The following is a 20,144-nucleotide window of genomic DNA, read 5'->3' as shown; positions in this document are numbered from 1 at the left end:
ATTTTATGACGAAGGTCTTTCAAAGCTTGTCCACTGCTATGATAAGTGCCTCAATGTGTTTGGTGATGGTGGAAAAGTAGCACGTCAGTCGCTCTTTCAGATGTATATAATAAAATGTATTTCTTGTACTTAGTTTTTTTTTTATGTCAAAACATTCCCTACTTTCTGAGTAGCCTTTGTATTTTGCAGCCATGACTTATTACACTGACAGTTCTGTAATTTTCACACATGTTTCAGCATCCGTATTCTTTGGAATTGGAATTATTACATTCTTCTTGAGGTCTGAGGGTATTTCACCTGTTTCATCCATCCAGCTCACCAGATGGTAGAGTTCTGCCATGGCTGACTCTCACAAGGCTATCAGTAGTTCTAACAGAATTATGTCTAATTCCAGTGTGTGAAGATATGGTAGATAAATTTAGAAGTTTGCTCCCACATACTGAGGTACAGTGGTTCTCTCACAAAAAGACTTTAAACAGAATACGTGAACTAAGGTCTGAGGTTTTTATGTTTCTCAGTGACAAAAACACTGCTACATTATACAATGAATTTTTTCATTGATGATCAGTGGTTATCTACATTGGTCTTTTTCACTAATATCTTTGACAGGCTTTCTACTTTGAATAAGGGTTTACAAGAAGGAGAACCAACAGCTTTCTTAGTAGGTTATAAAATATCATCTTTGAAAAGAAAGTTGTCTCATTTTAGTTCACAAGTGCTGAACTTTCAATAACTTTTTTTGCATTATCTATTCTTACACCGCTTTTGGAAGACAATGAACTAGCAGCCATGGAAGGTTTAGTTCAAGACATTATTACACATTTGGAGGTCCTTCAAAAAGTTATGAAAAGTTCTTTGCCGAAGATTTCACAAACTATTACTGGACAACAAATCCATTTTCAAGAAGAAGTAATCACAAAAGAAAACTTCATTGGTGTGACTAGTGACAGTTCAGTGAAAGACGACTACAGAACCCTTCTCTTCTGCAGTAAACAATCAGATTTTTGGTGCCACTTGTTACTACTTACATGCATAAAAGTGGATTTTCCAAGATTTTTTACATTAACAATAAGTAAAGAAATAGAATTAGTGCTTAAGATGACTTGGGGGTGAAGCTGACCTCAACTGAGCCAACTTTCAAGCTCCAGTTAAAGAGAGACAGCAACATACTTCCACCTGAAACATGTAGATGTTCTTTCATCATAATCTAAATTTGAAAAGCATCTAATTACTGATTCTGATGTCTGATTCAGCATCAAAGTTCAATTTGAGCCCACATTTTTTTTGCTTTTTGGACTCTAATTTACTACACTGTATGTTCAGTTTATTACTCTCTTGCACAACTGGTTTACATTATTTGTGATGTAAAAGTTTAATATATATATTTTAAATCTCATTCATTTCTTACTCATTGAAGATTTGTATCAGAACCAGTTTAATTTCTTTTCATATTATTTGCCACAAATAAACACCACATGTGAGCATGAACAACTCTGTAAAAGAGTGCTTCCACGAAACCTAATGATTTGTGTACATCACATTTCTACCAAACACAGTTGTTGACCGGCGCGGTGCAAGAACCACACTTGTGTTGTCACTACTGAAGAAAATGGCAAAAATTATCCCTACTGTACCAGTCCTCATCTCTGTAGCAGTCAACGCTCAACTTTTTGCACCCACTCTCACCTCTCCTCCAACCCAGGGTTTGTTATAAAAGAGAAAAACCTACAGTGATAAACCTAAATTTCTAAAATGCTGTGCAGTAGGCAGTGGCAGAAAGTCTGGGTACCCCTGTTCTGGAGAACTAACGAAGTCAGTGTGTGGAATTCTTAAACATTTCATTCTATATCATTTCTCACTTTTCAGATTATACATTAGAAAACACATGTTCTACAAATCACCTTGCTTAAACTACTTTCATTCTTTTTCTTTAACACACATCATTTATGATTATTTTAGCCCTACAATGTCGACAAAATTTCAAACATTTCATATGTTCACTGCCTCTTTTTAGGAATTATCATGGAGCCAACAGCTCTAAAAGGTACTGCGCAATCACAAAGTAAAGTAAAGTAGCAAAACAGGAATCACCCAATGAAGACCTAAAAAATGTTACGAAGGTGTTAAAAATGTTGCGAAGATGTTTAAAATAGTTCTACTTTCAACTCTTGTTCTCTGTCTGATGCTTAAATTCAGATAGGAATGATTGTGTTAATATTTCTCCATTTCCAATTCCACCTGTAAAAAGTTGACATCTCTTCATTTGTTGACAGAAGAAACTTAAGCAAGGCTGACCAATTTGAAATATTAAAGAATATGCTGAAAAAGAAAGCACTAGAAATGGACTGTCGCATAACGTGCAGTCTACAGGCTCTAAGTACTAGCAAGTTATATCAACATAATAAGCATTATAATTTTTCAACTGCAGTGTCTTTATTTCCATTCATTTGTATCAGAATTTGCAGTGGATACAAACTGTGTTCCAAGTCTAAACATTGAAACACTTTATGACAGTTCAGCTGCTAATATTTTGGGATGAATACCAGTAATGGCCAGGATGAACATCTTGTACATGAACAGAGTCAGAGTTAGAACCCCCCCCCCCCCCCCCCCAAAAGAAATGATTATTTATGCCCTTGGCTAGGTGGTGATATGTTAAGGATTCATGACGGTCATCATACTGCAATCTTCAGTTTATCTATCTCAAATTCACTAACAAGAACAAATCAGTTACTTACGTTGCACCACTGGTGTGGGTGAACGGCTGTCCCAGTTGGTGTAGGATGTGGATGTCCTCTCCAAAACTGACAACTCCGAGTTCACCCACTTCCAGGAGAGTCAGCGCTTGGCTGACCAGGGCCACGGACTCAAATGTCATCTGTTAAAAATATCAAGGGCTTTACAATGATCTGAGTAAATATTCAAAGTGAGGAGAAAGATTATAGAACAACTCATCCTTTCCCCCACAACACACACACACACACACACACACACACACACACACACACACACTCCCATGATGTAAATACGTTTTTAAAAATTGAAGCACAGTGACAAATGATCATACATCAAAAATTACCGACAGAAAGGCATTTTGAGAGCAGGCGTAGGTATCCTAAACTGTCTCTCTACAACAAGTAATGAACTACCACTAAACTTACAATATGTCTTCCCACAATAGTTATATCTTGATACCATTTTACATTTGTGCTGATTTATTACACTAAATAAAGGCCTAATTCTATATTTCATATAGCTGCTTGTCTTGATAATGTCTGCAATTCATAAAGTAACAGGAGGCACTTAAAATAGGACGAAGACAACTTTTTTATTTTTCTGAATGTCAGGTTCCCTTATCAAGAGTTAAATACTAGCTTCTCTTTAGTTTTGTATGAGTTTCAAACATTGTAGTTCTGATTCTCAGTTTTCTCTCCCTTTTCTACATGTAAGAGGAATGTAGTATTTTTACATGAACAGAGCGATATGTACATTATGGTAAAGCCTGGAAAATATTCTTTAGCTAAGGTAACAGCAACATGAAAACAAAAACAACAAAAAATAATTTTGTATTTAAGAACAGAGTACCTCTTTGGCTTGGTTATAGTCCATGCTGGAAGAATCATCTATGCCTAGAACAATCTGATATTCTCTCTTTGACGGTTTTGTTCGACGCAACCATATTTTGTCCTTACGAAACTGGCTAGCAATATATGGGATAACCTGAAAAATTAACAGATTACATAAGAAGACAGCTGTATTTAGTGAAATCGTATGTTATAGTATCATTAACAGCTACAACAGCTAAACTGACACTGCAAACACATGGAGTGTTGGACTTTTTTTATTTATTAAAAAAAAAGCTAATGAGAAAAATGATAATGGGAAAGCTGAAAACGGTAGTGTACAAAAACTAGAATCTGTCTCTGGTGTGCTTTTCATCATTATTTTGATAAGGTCTTTGCACTGAATGAAAGCACCAATCCAGAGTGGGGGCAGGAAGAGGGAGGGATAGTCGGGTACAGCTGGGGGGGGGAGGGGGCAGAGAAATGAGCACAGCCTGAAGGAGCATCGGGAGGCTGTGCCTGGCAGCCGTGTCCTGCTGCCAACTGGTCCCAGTGCACTCCACCAGAAAGGCGTTCACCTCTCCTTCCACCTATACCCTACTGACCGTCCCCCTTCCCCGCCCCACTCCAGACTGCTGCTTTCGTTCAACACGAGACAGTAAAAGTCTGTTCATTGTGCCTGTCTGCAGCTCAACATTCTAACTGTATTTGGTCACACAGATCCAACTTTTTCATTTCCCCAGTTGCCGTGTCTCGGGACTACGCTTTACTCAGATCTTTGATACCACAGGATTCTTCAGTTTTGTTTTTATTTTACTTTTGTTTAAAATTTAATTATATGTTTCTCTCGATCAAACCTACTTTATTCAGTTCCCGACACTGGTCACTGGCTCTCTTCCAGAGGACAGAAACTAGATTGACACAAAGCATCTCTCTGCCTTCACAAGATGAAATGAATCAAGTTTTTGAAATAATAAACTTCAGGCCTACAGGTAGCAAAAGTATTGTTCCCGCCCCTGTCTAGAATTTTCACCAAAGAGAATGAGCAGAAGAGATAGAAAAGGCCCAAAGAATAAACTGATTTGTCTTCTGTATGTTCAGTCAGGAAGAGTGTATTAATGTTCAATAGAATGGAGTGGAAGATGTTAAAACGAGGATGTCATGCAGCACAAAATAATTACTTTTAAAATTATGAAAACTCAATTTCTGAGAGGAATGAAGAAACATGTTACCATAGTCTAATAAAACACCATATGTTGACTTGCTGGTGCACAACAAAAATACAGCGCAGCATTCTCATAATGCATTTACCTTTCCTGAGGAATAATATCATCTAATATAGTTTAATATAGACTTTTCTTTTGTTTTCCCAATAAGGTCTACGATGTCGACAATGTCTATGTTGACTGAACACGGTGCCCTGCACGCCACAGACATCTTCGCAAAAATTGCATTTGAACAGGCCACCGTCAGGTGCTACCACCTACAGGGCTCACTGTATTATTGCGGATGGTGCTCCAGATGCCACCAGAGCAGACCATCTTTGCTTCTCCTCACTGCATGCAAATGTATCTGTCTGTGTGTCTTTTTGAGATGCCTCATGCTGAGCTCTGCTCCAGATCATGGAAGATCAGCAGTGAGACCACTAAGCACCTAAGCACGAAGCTAATACTATCATAATGGCTGGAAAATGATTGGCTCTGTTTAGCAAGTGATGAACATTATTGTATGGGAGACAGTGTGGTGCACAGTCAATCACTGATACTAAAACTATCTGTGATCTTACTATGCTGTACATATTGTAAATAAATGCATTGAAGTTTTAGTCATTTGTTCAGATTTGCCCTAACACCTCGTACAAACTATGGACACAACAAAGTCGTTGGAGGTCAAGTTCATAAATTTTCTGTATTAAATCTCTTACTTGTTTCAGAACTTACTCGTGTATAAATCAGAGCAATACCAACCTTCCGCATATTAATTCGGCGCCCTGTCCTGAAATCTCCACGAAGACGTGATGCTCGAGTCGGTTCTAGCACGAGGCGTAACTGTTCACAGAGATCTCGAGCCAATTCTTGAGTGGTGTGGCTGAAAGAATCCCAAGCTCTTTCTGCTTCTGCATCAGATGGTGGCTGTAAAAAGTATGTGAAGCTTCTTAACGGATTATAGTTTAATCACCATCTAATGTGCCACTAACAAAAGTGTGTTCATAAACACAATATGTGTTAATGGAAACAACACCACGAGACAATAGATAAATACTAATGAGAAGTAGTTTTTATGTTGATGCATATTAATCAAAATAAATATTATGATAATGGAAATTTCAGCAGGGCTATAGCAGCAGCAGCAGCAACAACAACAACAACAACAACAACAACGCCTCTGCAGACACACACTGTTTATCACCAATCTTTCACGTTGTGGTGGACAGCATTTCCAGAATCAGGTGTTCTGAGTTTGTGGTTAATCATAGCCTGTTCGTGGCCATCTGTGCAGATATATAGCTTTTTAGTTATTATACTCAAACATAATTATGAAGCCTAATTGCAACAAATCTGGTACATCACATGGCTGCCTCCAAATGGGGTTTTAATTTTGACTGACTGGCTACTTCTACATCCCCTTCTAATGTTCTGAAAAGAGGGGTATCACACCCAAAAAAACTACCCTCATCCCTAACAGTGGTATTCTAGCTCCCACCCAACCTAGATCAACAACTGTGTCAATAAACACCATCTGGATCTACCCTCCAGCACCACTACCTCATAACTGTGTATGTGGCAAATATTACTACAGCAAATATCCCATGCTTGAAGATGCAATAGACTACTTACTCAACCCCATACATCACAACCTTGCTTTCAACCATCTCCCCCTCCCACAGTCATATTACACCATTTTCTCTTCTTTTATGAGACTGTACACTCTCACCTGTGATTTGTGGTTGAGTGGTTACTTTTTCTCAACTTTCATAGCTGTGCTGCAGAGAGACAATTTATCATTCAACTGTGGTAAATGGAATAGATCTTCCAGAGCAATGATGAGACTTTCACCACACTTCGTTCTGGACACTGGCGTGACAGCCAAGTGCAGCATGGACGAGGTGTGTGATATCAGTGCATTTGATGGGAGGTGGAACATTCCATTTCACAATGATTAACAAAGTACAAAGGGCAGTAAACTAGGTACGGAAGCAGTAGTGTCACATCGAGGAGACATTCGAAGCATTGAGCTCTGGCTAGTAGTAAGTAGACGAACTGTGGCCCAAGTTCAAAGATATCTACCTTGCAGCACAGGTCATGATGGGTTATTAACACCCTTTGTAAAGAAACTTTAAATGAAATAGGTACTAATGCACAACAGGTGTAAAACAAGACTCAGGGTTTAGACAGACACTGAACGAAATATATTAGGCTGGTAAAACGGCAATGCATAAAGCCTTCAATGACTACCTTAGCAAAATCTTACTGAAAGAAATTCTGTTAATATGCGGAGGCTGTTGGTAACACCAAGGTTAGCATTCAGGCACTCACGGATGACACCAGAACTGAAACATGCGGGCTGGGCTAGCACTCAGACGGGTGACCATCCGGCCAGCCTAGTGCTGTTGAGAAGCAGGGTGCACTCATCCCTTGAGAGGCAAACTGAGGAGCTACTCGATTGAGAAGTAGCGGCTCCAGTCTCGTAAACTGTCATACAGCTGGGAGAGTGGTGTGCTGACCACATGCCCCTCCAAATCCACATCCCATGATGCCTGTGGGCAGAGGATCAAATGACGGCTGCTCGGTACCACTGGGCCCTCACGGCCTGTTTGGATAGAGTTTAGTTTAGTTTTAATTTGGATAGAGTTTAGTTTAGTTTTAATGTCTTCTAAGTTGAAGTAATTGTGGGTGAGGATATAGTTGGTCACGGTGATTAGGAAGGAGGTTGTATGTTTGAAATCCATTGGGCATTCGGAAAGGTAGTGTTCAATAGCAGTAAGGCCATGGGCATTAGGAATGTTACTGTAAAGGGAAGTGACAGTGATGAGCAGGGCACCACATGGTAAAGAAACAGGAACTGTGAAGAGTTGGTGGAGGAAATGGTTGCTATCTTTTATGTAGGAGGATCGGTTGCAGGTGACAGGCTGAAGGTCTGGTCTACAGGAGCAGAGATTCTCTCAGTGGTGGCCAAGTAACTGGCCACTGTGGGGTGTCATGTGTTGTTGGGTATACGGGCTTTTGGAAGCATGCTGAAGAGAAGGAGTGTGGGGAATGGTAGGGGTGAGGAGAGAGATGGGCTCTGGGGGGAGGTATTGGCATGGGCCTAAGGATCTGAGGAGAGACTGGAGATCCTGCTGGATTTCTGGAATGGGGTCACTGAGGCAGGGGTTGTAGGTGGATGATCTGACAACTGGTGGAATACTTCTGCCAGGTAATCTTTGCAATTCAAAGTAACAGTGGTGGAGACTCTGTCAGCACAAAGGATTGTAAGCTCGGGATCAGGTTTTAGGTGGTGGTTTGCAGATCCTTCTGTGGGTGTATGGTTAGTTTGCATGTTGAGGGATTTGGGGGCAGTCGGGGTGGATCATGGTAAGATGGAGGAGTGAACCGAGTCAGGCAAAACATTGATCTTTGGTTGAGTCTGAAGGGTAGGGTAGGTGGCAAAAAAGTGTTTTTAGTGCAGTGGCCGGCAGAAGGAGAAAAGGTCTTTAAAAAGTCCTCCATGATTGAATTTGGAAGCGGTGCAAAAGTTGAGCCCTATGGAAAGAACTAATATCTCTTTGGGGCTAAGGCTTTTGGTGGAAATGTTCATGACTATGTTTCAGGTCAGTTTAGGTTCTGGATTCCATGTGGTGGTGGGAGGGAGTTTTGGAGGATGAAGTAAGTGTAGTATGTCTGTGAGGCAGGGGGACATAGGAGAGGTTTGGAGGTTGTTGTGGAGGTAGTGGACAGTGGTTGTCCGAGGCAGGACCTGGAACTGAACAGGGTGGAGAGTTTTTTACCTCTAACCCTGCCTCACCATCATTCCCCAAATCCCTAAACATCCAAACTAACCTCACATCCATAGAAAGAACCGCAATCCACCACCCAAAAACTGATCCCAATCCTATGTGCTGATGTAGGCTCCACCACTGTTGTTCTGAACCAAGAGGATTACTTGGCTCCCAACCCTTGCCTCATGGCACATATCCCTGTAACAGACTTTAGGTTCAAGACCTGTCCCAAACATCCTCCCACCACCACCTCCCCCTCCAATCTGGTCACAAGCACCACCTATCCCATCAAGGCCTGGGCTACCTGTGAAACTAGTCATGTGATCTACAAGCTAAGCTGCAACCACTGTGCTGCATTCTACTTGGGCATGACAACCAACAAGCTGTCTGTACACATGAATTGCCTCCAATGACCTGTGTTAAAGAAACAGCTGGGTCACCCCGTTGATGAGCACGTCGCCCAACACGACGTTCTTCATTTCAATGGTTGCTTCACAATCTGTGCCATCTTAATCCTGGAATCCCTCCCTTGAACAGCTTTTCACAACTGCACACATGTGAACTCTCCCTGCAATATATGCTACATTTCCATAACCCTCTTGGCCTCAACCTTCGTTAGTCATTGTCCTTACTCATCTAGCTCCATCCCTGTTCCCATTCCAGCACTACCACTACGCAGTCCTCTATGCCATCAACGTGCCCACAGTAGTTTAATTCTCTCCTCTTTTCCACCACCCCCCTCCGGCCCTCTGTCTGACCTTTTGACTGCATGTAGCTGCCCTTCCCTCTCTCCATCTCATCCCTGCATACTCCCACAAGCAGCACTTTATCATCCCGAACTCCTACCATGGTATCCCTCCCCCTCCCCCCCCCACCCCAGCATCCTCCCTACCCCCACCACCCAGTGGGCTTCTCACATCATGTGCTGTTGCCCACATTCTGGCCTCAGCAGCCAGAGACTGTGGTCATGTGTATGTGAGGTGTGTTTGAGAGAGAGAGAGAGAGAGAGAGAGAGAGAGAGAGAGAGAGAGTGTGTGTGTGTGTGTGTGTGTGTGTGTGTGTGTGTGTGTGTGTGTGTGTGTGTGTGTGTGGTCTATTTCCAACAAAGGCCTTGCTGGCCAAAATCTCACTTTCGACAGTCTTTTAGTTGTGCCTATCTGTGACTCAGCATTTCCGCTAATGGTTCTTTCAGAATAATAATAGAAATTGACAAAAGGACATAGCATCAGTCAAGGGGCAAGTCACAAGACATCTATATATCGTTCTCATATAAAACGAGTCCAGTTTTAGAGTGATAGGTAGCTTGCACATTGAGAAACTTGTGGCCTGAACCATAATTGGGCACGGTTGTCTTCAAACACAAAGTTGAAGGCCTGAGGTACAGAACTTGTGACTAGACTGAGTATTTCTTATTAGAAAGGACACAGCATTTTATCTCGGATAGAGACTCATTGAGAGATGTAGGAATTACTTCAGGTGTGTCCCAAGGAAGTGTGCTGGGGGCCTTGCCATTCATGTTGTATATTAATGACCTTGGAGACAAAATTAACAGTAACCTCACATTTTTGCACGTGAAGCTGTTATCTGGAATGAAGTACTGTCTGGTAAAAAGCTGCACAAATATTCAAACAGATTTTGATAATGTCTCAAAGTGACATAAAGATGGGAAACTTGATTTAAATGTTCAGAATGGTTGTAAATCTTTGTAGCTGTGTCAGGCAAGACCCAGAGCCTGAAAGCTGGCTAAAGCCAGTTTAGTTAAAGATTTTACAAAGGATCTAAAAGTGTTGAGAAAGGATAGGTTAAATTCAGTAGGTGGTGGCGTGTTTGTTGCTGTTACACAAGTAGTTTATCTTGCAGTGAAATTGAAATAAGATAGATGTTGGGGTGTTAATATGGATAGAGATTATTCTCAACAATCAGAATAAATTAATAACTGATTCCTTTTCAACCTCTTGACCCAGATAATATTGTTATGAACAGATCAAGGAAAATTTGAATCCCATTTCGAATAGGAACCCAACTCTCACAATTATGGTAGGTGGAGCTATTAATCTACCCTCGGTTTTTGGCAAAAATACGTTTGAAATCAGTGGTAGACAAAACACTGTCTTACAGCTGTGTGACTGGGTTCATGTGTTCCTGTCAGAAAGGTCACGATTCACAGTCATTAATGGAAAGTTACCCAGTGAAACAGAAGTGATATCATGTGTTCAACAAGGAGATTTTAAGGACCATTTGCTACATTGCAAAGTGATTTAGACAAATTATCTATTACGTTACATTAGATTCAGTTTTCATTCCACAGATGCAAAACACGGTAACTGATCCAAAACTGAAAAGTGTGTCTCCTCCATGACTGCTAAAAACAATCCATTAAAAATTCTGAACACTGGAAAATCCAGGATGGAATGTAACAATATTATGAAAAGAAAAGTTGCTACTCACCATATAGCAGAGATGCTGAGTCGCAGATAGGCACAATGAAGAGACTGTCACAAATAAGCTTTCAGCCAACAAGGCCTTTGTCAAGAATAGATACGCACGCGCACGCGCACGCGCTCGCTCACACACACACACACACACACACACACACACACACACACACACACACACACACACATGAACTGCAGCCTCTGGCAGCTGAAGCCACACTTGGTTACATAATGAATCACACAGATTTAAAGGTTGTTGATTCAACTAAAATACCTAGGGTTATTATTCTGAAAAACTTAAAACTGGAATCATCGCAAAGAAAATGTTGTAGGGAGGGCAAATCAAAGACTATTTTATTGGTAGAACACTTGGAAGATGATACTAAAGACACTCTCTACAATATATTTGTCCTCTTCCAGAGTACTGACGCATGGTATGGAATCCTTACGAGGCAGGACTGACAAAGGTCATTGACAAGTTTTCAGAAGGGCAGCACATTTTGTATTATCATGAAGTAGAGTAAAGATTTTCGTGGATACGATATGCAAATTGGAGTGGCATCATTTGAAAAAAGGCTTTTTCATTGCTTCAAGATCTTTTCACAAAATTTAAATCACGAATTTTCTCCTCTGAGTGCAAAAATCTTTTGTTGACTCCCACTTACATAGTGATAAATGACCACTGTAATAAAATAAGAAAAAATAGAGCTTGCACAGAAAGATTTAGGTGTTCATTTTTCCCACATACTATTGGAGAGTGGAACAATTGTGAAATTTGCCAATGAAAAATCATTAAACAGCCTTATGTTAAAAAATTAAAAAAGAAAATGTATGGCTCTTTGCTGATTTTTCTTTGGTAAATGTCTAAGTGACTGATGTCCCATTCCATGATGGATTGACAGTAGTTCAGAAATAGTTTGAAAATAGGTCTACGAATGCTCTACCAAATGCTGAAGAGTGAATTGCAGGTAGTCACGTACATGTAGATATAGAATGTAAAATTGTGCAGACACACACTTACCTGTACCCAAGACCCAAGCTGTTTCTCAAGAGCCAGTCGTATGGCTTGTGTTTCCTCTTCCACTACCTGTCTCGATACAGGAACCGATTCACTTTCTTTTATCGTGGTATTGAAAGTAGTCTCCGCACCTCGTTTCACACCAACTGTTTCTACACGCTCCCCTTCAACTTCTACATTAGTTTCTCCGTCTCCACCAGTGTCCATATTTTCTCCAGCAAGGTCAGACTTGTCTTTCGTACCAGGAACATTCTCAGCTGGAATACGCTGCTGTGGACTCTTCTCATTAGCTGGTGGTTGATCTACAAACATGTAAATAGTAAAACAGTGATCTGAACAATAAGCACAACAGCATACTAAATGAAACTTCCTGACAGATTAAAACTGTGTGCTGGACCAAGACTCTAAATTCGGGACCTTTGCCTTTTGCGGACAAGTGCTCCACCGACTGAGCTACCCGAACACAGCTCACAACCCGCCCTCACAGCATTGCTTCCACCAGTACCTCATCTCCTACCTTCCAAATTTCACAGAAACTCTCCTGTGTAACTTCTAGGACTAGCACTCCTGGAAGAAAGGATGTTATAGAGATATGGTTTAGCCACTGCCTGGGGGTGTTTCCAGAACGAAAGTTTTACTCTGCACTGATGTGAAACTTCCTCCCTTAATATGCCAAGAAGTTTGATATCAGCACACATTCTGCTGTGGAGTGTAAATTTCATTCTCAAAGAATACTAAATGTTTTATAAATGAAAAGAAAATTGTGATTTTTAAAAATGTTGTCAAAACATGCTTAAAGTTATGAAGGGACGAGTGTGCAATTTTGGGTACGGAAATGAAGCATAATATGCAAAAAAGACAATTTAAAGTATAGTCCAGGACTGCTTCCAGAAATGACAAGAAAAAGTATTCAAAGAACTGTAGAGAAAATACTACCAGTACTAGATAATACAAAGAAAAACACTAGGTGTCACGCTCAAGAGGATTGTATGCCAAAGACGATGACAGAAAAACTTTTTGAGCAGGGACCAACACAGAAAAGGGATATCAGAGGGACAGAAAGAAAAATAAGTAGTATAAATGAAGGTGTTTGTCTATAGGCACTGAACATCTATGAGTTTATTGAAAGAAATAACATTTCTTGCATATGTTATTGGTTATTATAACTAATGTATTTCATTCTATTTCAGTTCCAATAGACTTGGAAATCAGTTTAATGGCAGACAGCATTTCACCTGTTGCAACATTATAATCAAATGTTTACCTTGTCCAATTAACAGACAAAATGAAAACAGAAAATTGTAATGTAAAGTAGATATATTTTTTATGTCAATGCTTTTCAGCTACATACAAGTTACTTCCACAGGTAAAGCAGAGGGTTCTGTGAGCATAACTGAGGATTTTGTTAATTTGTATGTGAAAGGACTGTGTGCAAAACAATAGCTTATGTGCTTCCGTATTTGGTTCTAGTCTTCGTTCTGCCACATCTATGAAGACAAGTATGGTTTAAGTTCTTGTGGAAATGTGCAATATGTTTCAAGACTCACACAAAAATAATATTTTTAAAGTTACGCAAAACTGTGGCACTGCTGACAACACACATATTCAGATATAAGCAACAAATCTCAGAGTTTTGAAAGTGACAAATTCCATCTCCTTAACTTGACATTAATAAAAGACACAGAAGATGTAAAGTAGTGGTAACGGGTGGAATGTTTTCAGAGCTGTCAGAACCAAAAGCCAAAGATGGTCACCAAATGCACAAGAATAAGGTTGAATAACAAAGAAAAGGGTGATACAGGATATTCTACATTAATTTGATAATATTCGTAGAAATTTCCACCTGTGCATAGTACATAATGATGACAATAACAAGAGAGAGAACACTTTTATTGACATTTTGAAATAATTTTTATTTGTTTATGAACTGATAGACTACTTGGTCATCAGATGAGAGTAGACTGGTGTACGAACTTCTATAAACAAAATATTATTCTAAGTTTTGATACTATATCCACTGTTGAACGGTATACGGCGTATATTGTTACCACTATAAAAAGCACTAGTTTGAAGAATGAGATTTTCACTCTGCAGCGGAGTGTGCACTGATATGAAACTTTCTGGCAGATTAAAACTGTGTGCCGGACCGAGACTCGAACTCGGAGAGCTTCTGTAAAAGTCGTGCTTCGGTAGCTCAGACGGTAGAGCACTTGCCTGGGAAAGGCAAAGGTCCCGAGTTCGAGTCTCGGTCCAGCACACAGTTTTAATCTGCCAGGAAGTTTCAGCACTAGTTTGTTTTAGTCAGAAAACAGCAGGAACAGAGTTCTATGTCTTTTTCTTTTTGGGTATATTGTTATCAATCAGGCCAGACTTGTAGCCACTGCTACAGGCAATCTATTTAATTGCTTGTCATCCAGTATGAAAATCAGGGTCCAGAAACGGTAGAGACGAGGCAAATGCATCGCGTAAGGTGAATCGTGATATACCATGAAGTGGAGAGTAGAGGATTTGAGCCCTATTATTTCAAGAGTTGAAATAATTTACTTAATGGCGTAAGTGAATCAGCCAAAAAACATACCAAATAACCTACACCTCCAATCCATTACTTAATTTTGGTATTGAGAGGATCTTTCTTTTAAGAATAATTACTAAAAGTTTGCAAAGAAAATTTAGGGCTGTCTGGTACAGAAACTTACAGCGAGGCAACCTGACAGTTTTTATATAGTGTTACGAAACTGAAAATACCATATACTCTTGATTATTTGGGATAACGTGGGGAAGGAGGTGCATAAATAATCGAGATATTTCCAAACATGTATGCGGGAGGATATACAGTGGATGAGTAATGGCAACAGCATCAGCACCCAGTGTCTGGCCATTCTCAGTGGGCGTGGCTCGGTGTAGTCGTCTTCCACTGCTGGTTCAGCTTAGCGTCTGCGCTGCCAACTTCGTGATGGTGATTTTTTTTTTCTTTTTTTTAATGTATGAACAATCCATACACGAATAATGGGGAGCACACTGTAACTCTGCCTTACAACATGTCTGGATAGCAAATATTAGATTGTATTATTCATCACTATTAACATTGCGTGAACATAAAAAATTTGCCCGTATCTTTATGAAGTTGCAGGTAGGTATGTTTCTGAAGAAGGTAATGCAATCAAAAGATAGTTCATAGCATAGTTGTGACATTTTGTTGAGTTTTTGATGCCAAACTTAAGATTAAATTTTGATTTATTGTTGATATGAAATAGTGTTTATTGGTTAGCAAGTAAAAGGTAATACAAAATGATGACATAACACGGTGTACTGAAACATCTTCCTTATGTACCTAATCAACTTATTATTAAATCTCGGGGCAGTAGGATTTGTGTGAAAGAGTAACCGACTAAACGGTCCAGTCACATTAATGTGACCACCTTTTAAAAGCCCGAATAACCACCTTTTAAAGTGTCGATGTGCAGAAAGTGTGTCAATGAGGTTCTAGAAGGTAATGACAGGGACGTGGAGCCGTGCCAACTCCATTGCCACGGCCTGCTGTGCTAGGTTTCTCGGTCGAGGATCCGTGGCGCGAACTGTCCATTTGAGGTGGTCCCACAGATTCTCGACTGGATTTAAATCGGCAGGAGCTCGGGTAGCCAGGGGAGTACGGTAAATGCATCCTGATGCTCTTCTAACCACACAGGTACACAGTGAGTTGTGTGACATGTTGCATCGTTCTACAGGTAGACGCTACTGTGCTGAGGAAAAAACAAACTGTGGTAGAACTGGAAATGAATCTCGAGATAGAGCCGTACTCGTGTTGATACATTGTGCCCTACAGAATGATGAGATCACTCAGGGAATGCCACGGAAACACTCCCCAGATGGTAACGCTGCCTACTCCAGCCTGAACCCTTCTGACCCTCGTTGCAGGGCAGTATGTACCAATGGACGTGTGTTCACTGGAGCATAAAATGTGATTCATCTGAAAAGGGCACCGGTTGCCATACAGTGGATGTCCAGTTGTGGTAATGGCACGCAAATTCCAGCTTCCGGCGCCGATGAACTTCAGTCGGCATAGCAGCTCGAATCGAGTGCCTGCTGCGGAGGCCTTTATGCGGCAACATTCATTCACTGACCGGTCATTGAGGAGACACTGTCGGTAGGCCCTCGGTTCCTCTGGGTGGCCAGTCGTACGTCTGTTCGTGTGGAAATATCTCCACAGCTGTCGCCCACCCCTGTCATCGATGGCCCGTGGTCCACTACAATTGCCTCGGGGCCAGTTTTGGATAGTGCCATTTTTCCAGGCACGGTACACTTGAACCACAGCTGCACGTGAACAGTTTACAAACTTATTTATTTCGGAAATGTTTCTTTCCTTGGCTTGAAAGCCAAGGATTATACTCTTTTGGACATCAGATAAATCACTCCACTTTTCACATTTTGACAAAGACTGCACGGTTTACAGGAACATTCCCGTCCTTCAACAGATGCCCAAGTTGAAAATTGGTGACGTGATTGAGGAGTAAAACGGTGAAGGAACAACCGCAGCTAAACCGAGACCAGGCAGACCTCACGTTCTGACGGACAGGGACCGTCGAGCACTGCAGAGGACGGCTGCAGAAAATCATATGAAAATCAGCAGAAGGAATCAAAGTGTTACCAGCAGTCCGTCTAGCCAATGGCTGTGTGTAGGGAGTTAGAAAGAATGGGGTATAATGGTCAACCAGCTCCCGATAAATCACATGTGTCTCTATTCGATGCCAGGTGACACTTCAAGAGATGTAAAGGAAGATGCCACTGGGAGTAGATGAGTGAAAATGAATGATTTGGAGTGATGGATCAACAACACGTTCTGTGACAATCCAATGGAAAGGTTTGAATTTGGTGAATGTCTGTAGAATGTCACCTGCCATCCATCACGTGTAGTGACAACAGTAAAGAATGGAGGATGTAGTGTTACGTTATGGGGGAGTTTTTCACAGTTAGGGTGTGGTGCCTTTACTGTGCTAAAGGGAACACAAGATGAAACAGATATAAACACACTTTACGGCAATGTATACTGCATACAGCAGAGGATAAGTCCAGAAATGATGAATGTTTCTATCGGCACAATACGTCCAGCCTTAAAGTAGCATCTGTGAAGCGACAGTTTGTGGACGACAATATTTCTGAAATGGATTGGCCCGTCCGGAGCTCTGACCTGAACCGACACAGCACTTATGGGACGAGTTACAGCATCGAGTTCTCTCCAGACCCCGGCATAGAAATCACTAACTTATCTGATTTCTGCTCTTGAGGAAGAACGGGCTACCATTCCTCCACAGACAATCAGACAACTCACTTAAAGTTGTCCCCAGCAGAATTCAAGCTGTAATAAAGCTGAAGGGAGGATACACCCTTTATTAATAGATGTCCGGATATTTTTGATCAAATAGTGTATGACTCTACATCGCTCTCTGCAAGACATCTTATGGTGTGTGACAGAAACTACTTTGTTTAAAGTGCAGCAAATCATGCAAGTGCATAACAACTGGTGATGGATACTGAACTTTGAATCTTCATTCTTAATTTTAATCTCTGTCAACTTCTCACATTTGTATCACATTGTTCAACTATAGAAGAATGGGAGCACCCATCACTACATAATATTGATAGGCTTTCACACACATCACCACCCACTGAATTTCGTGCTGTACGAGTGCATAAGTTGTTGCATATTCCACTGATATAGATCATGAACGAACATTATACGTGCACACTATGCAAGGCTGTTACAGAATAAACACTACACAAGAAGTTTGGTATAAGGTTTGGACCTCAGTGAACTGTGAGCAGTGTTCTGGCATGAAGAAGAATAACTGACCAACTACAACATTTGCAAAGAACTCCTGACATGAGGGTTTTTTTTCATGTAAAATACTTTAAGTTACCTAGGAAGATATATAAAATGTATTACAACTGAATCTATTTTATGAATTCTTTCTCATGATAATTTCATAGGCATTTATGTTCTTACCTTCTATCATTTCTATATCATCATCATTCAGTTCTTCACCCTTTTCTTCTTCCAAATTTGGAACAGGCTGTTTTTCTGCTTGCTCCTAGGACATAAAAGAAATAAAGAATTCTGCACATGTTTAAAGGTATCCTGGAATAAATTGAAATGATACTTGAAGCATGAAGAAAGGAGGGGGAAAAAAACTTCAATCTATTCAAAATATTAATGATGGGAGCATCAACTTAACAGCTGCCAATCCAGTAGAAACTGGAACTTGGCTCAAAACACACAATTTTAAAAATACACTCGAACCTTAAGCTACCACAAGTTTCTAACTTTCCTTCAGATTCATAATAAAGAGAAAACGAAGGTATACACTGACCAGCCAGAACATTATGGCCACCCATTTATTAGCTGGTATGTCCACCTTCGGCACAGATAACAGTGGTGATGCAGCGTGGCACGGAAGCAATCGGGCCTCGGTAGGTTGCTGGACAGACGGGTTCAGATCTGCTGAGTTGGAGAGCCAGCACATAAATTGGAACTTCCCACTCCATCACACTCCTGGACTTGTGACACGGCACCTTACCTTTCTAAAAAATGCCACTGCCATCTGGAAACACGATTGTCGTGAAGGAGTGTATGTGTTCTGCAACCGGTGTACGATACTTCTCGGCCGTCACGGTGCCTCGCACGAGCTCCACTGAACCCACGGGTGCCCACGTGAATGTTCCCCAGGGCATCACACAGCCACCGTCAACTTGTCTCTGTCCTGCAGTACAGGAGTTAAGGAGCTGTTCCCCTGGAAAATAGATTTGTGTCCTCCCAGTGGCTTTTTGAAGAAGGTATCGGGACCCGTAAGACCGCGCAATGCTCTCCAACTGCACCAATGTCCAGTGCTGACGGTCACGTGCCCACTTCAGTCGTACCTGACGACGTCACAGTGTTAACATCGGCACGTGCGTCGGCTGTGGAGGCCGTGTTGAGTACACTGTGTGCTCAGACACACTTTTACTCTGTCCAGCATTAAAGCCTGATGTCAGTTCTGTCAGAGTTCACCCCCTGTCCTCTTTCACCAGTCTGCCAAGCCTACAATGTCCGATATCTTAACGAGGGGTGGCTTCTCAACACCACGACGTCTGGACGTGGATTCACCTCGGTTTTTCCACCTATCGAAGACACTCGCCACAGCACTCCTTGAACGTCTGACAAATTGTGCAGTTTCCAAAATGCTCACGCAGAGCCTCTGGTCCATTACAATCTCCCCTCAGTCAAACTCAGATAAATTGCGCACCTTCCCCAGTTTACACACAATCAGCTCGCTCACTGATACTACAGGCACCGTACGTGTGTCTGACAAACAGTCATTCCTCGCCTACTGATGCTGCTATCTCCTGGGTGCGTTTATATCGATAGTAGATTGGGAGTGATCCTAATGCCCTGGCTGGCCAGTGCACATTCACTGGTGAAGAAGGGAAGGAATGACTGCTCTAAAATCCAGATTACACTATTCGTGAGATCAGCTTCCACTGAAAGGGTACAATATAACCGACTCGTGCCCTCAGATGTTATCGACAGTAGCTAAACACCTTCTGATATTTTCCAGACTGGTTTGCTGAGAAAAGCCAGTCTCCTTACTACAGCTGACGAGCTCTATGACGATTCTTATCCTTGTGAGTAATGCCACAGTTCAAGCATTTCTATGCACCATTCCAGTATTACAGATTCCAGTACTCATCACTGGCAAGACATTTTCTTAGGAAGCCAATGGAAGCATATACAATACCAACTAACCTGTAGCTTTTATAACTTTTATATTAACATTACCTTTGTCCAGAATGAATCAATGGCCATAGGAAATAGTCTATACTAGTAACATCCAATACCCTGTCAGCCCATACAGTGTGAAACTTAACAGGATGGAGTCTGACAGTTATTTCACAGTTCAGCACCTGAGTCTTCCATCTCAGCACAAGTGCTTACAAATTCTGGAGTCAGTAAATGGTGATCCCCTCTCAAGGGGGCATATTGAACACCTACGAAAAGGTATTAAAAAAAAAAAAAATCTTTGAGTTTCCTGTTTATCAAAAAACAAAATTAATTGCATATGTTATTAGTTTTGGAAATATAGATGTGCCAAATTGGATGATTCTTTTTGATACACCCT

The 20,144-nt window shown here is 41.1% G+C and overlaps 1 protein-coding gene across 1 annotated transcript in view; it reads right to left on the bottom strand.

The window, feature by feature from the left end:
* The window catches only part of LOC126203236 (midasin-like), a 236,520-nt gene that overhangs the window by 10,277 nt on the left and 206,099 nt on the right, over window positions 1-20,144 (bottom strand). Inside the window, exons 31-35 of the mRNA XM_049937482.1 lie at window positions 17,996-18,080; window positions 11,998-12,296; window positions 5,531-5,695; window positions 3,586-3,720; window positions 2,739-2,878 (exon numbers count right to left, since the gene is read on the bottom strand). Of these exons, the coding sequence (XP_049793439.1) occupies window positions 2,739-2,878; window positions 3,586-3,720; window positions 5,531-5,695; window positions 11,998-12,296; window positions 17,996-18,080 (824 nt within the window). The remainder of the gene's footprint in view (window positions 1-2,738; window positions 2,879-3,585; window positions 3,721-5,530; window positions 5,696-11,997; window positions 12,297-17,995; window positions 18,081-20,144) is intronic.

The sequence above is a fragment of the Schistocerca nitens genome, chromosome 9 (assembly GCF_023898315.1).
Source record: "Schistocerca nitens isolate TAMUIC-IGC-003100 chromosome 9, iqSchNite1.1, whole genome shotgun sequence".
NCBI lineage: Eukaryota > Metazoa > Arthropoda > Insecta > Orthoptera > Acrididae > Schistocerca > Schistocerca nitens.
The sequence above is the reverse complement of the archived record's forward strand: the minus strand, read 5'-3'. Positions and strand labels throughout refer to the sequence as shown.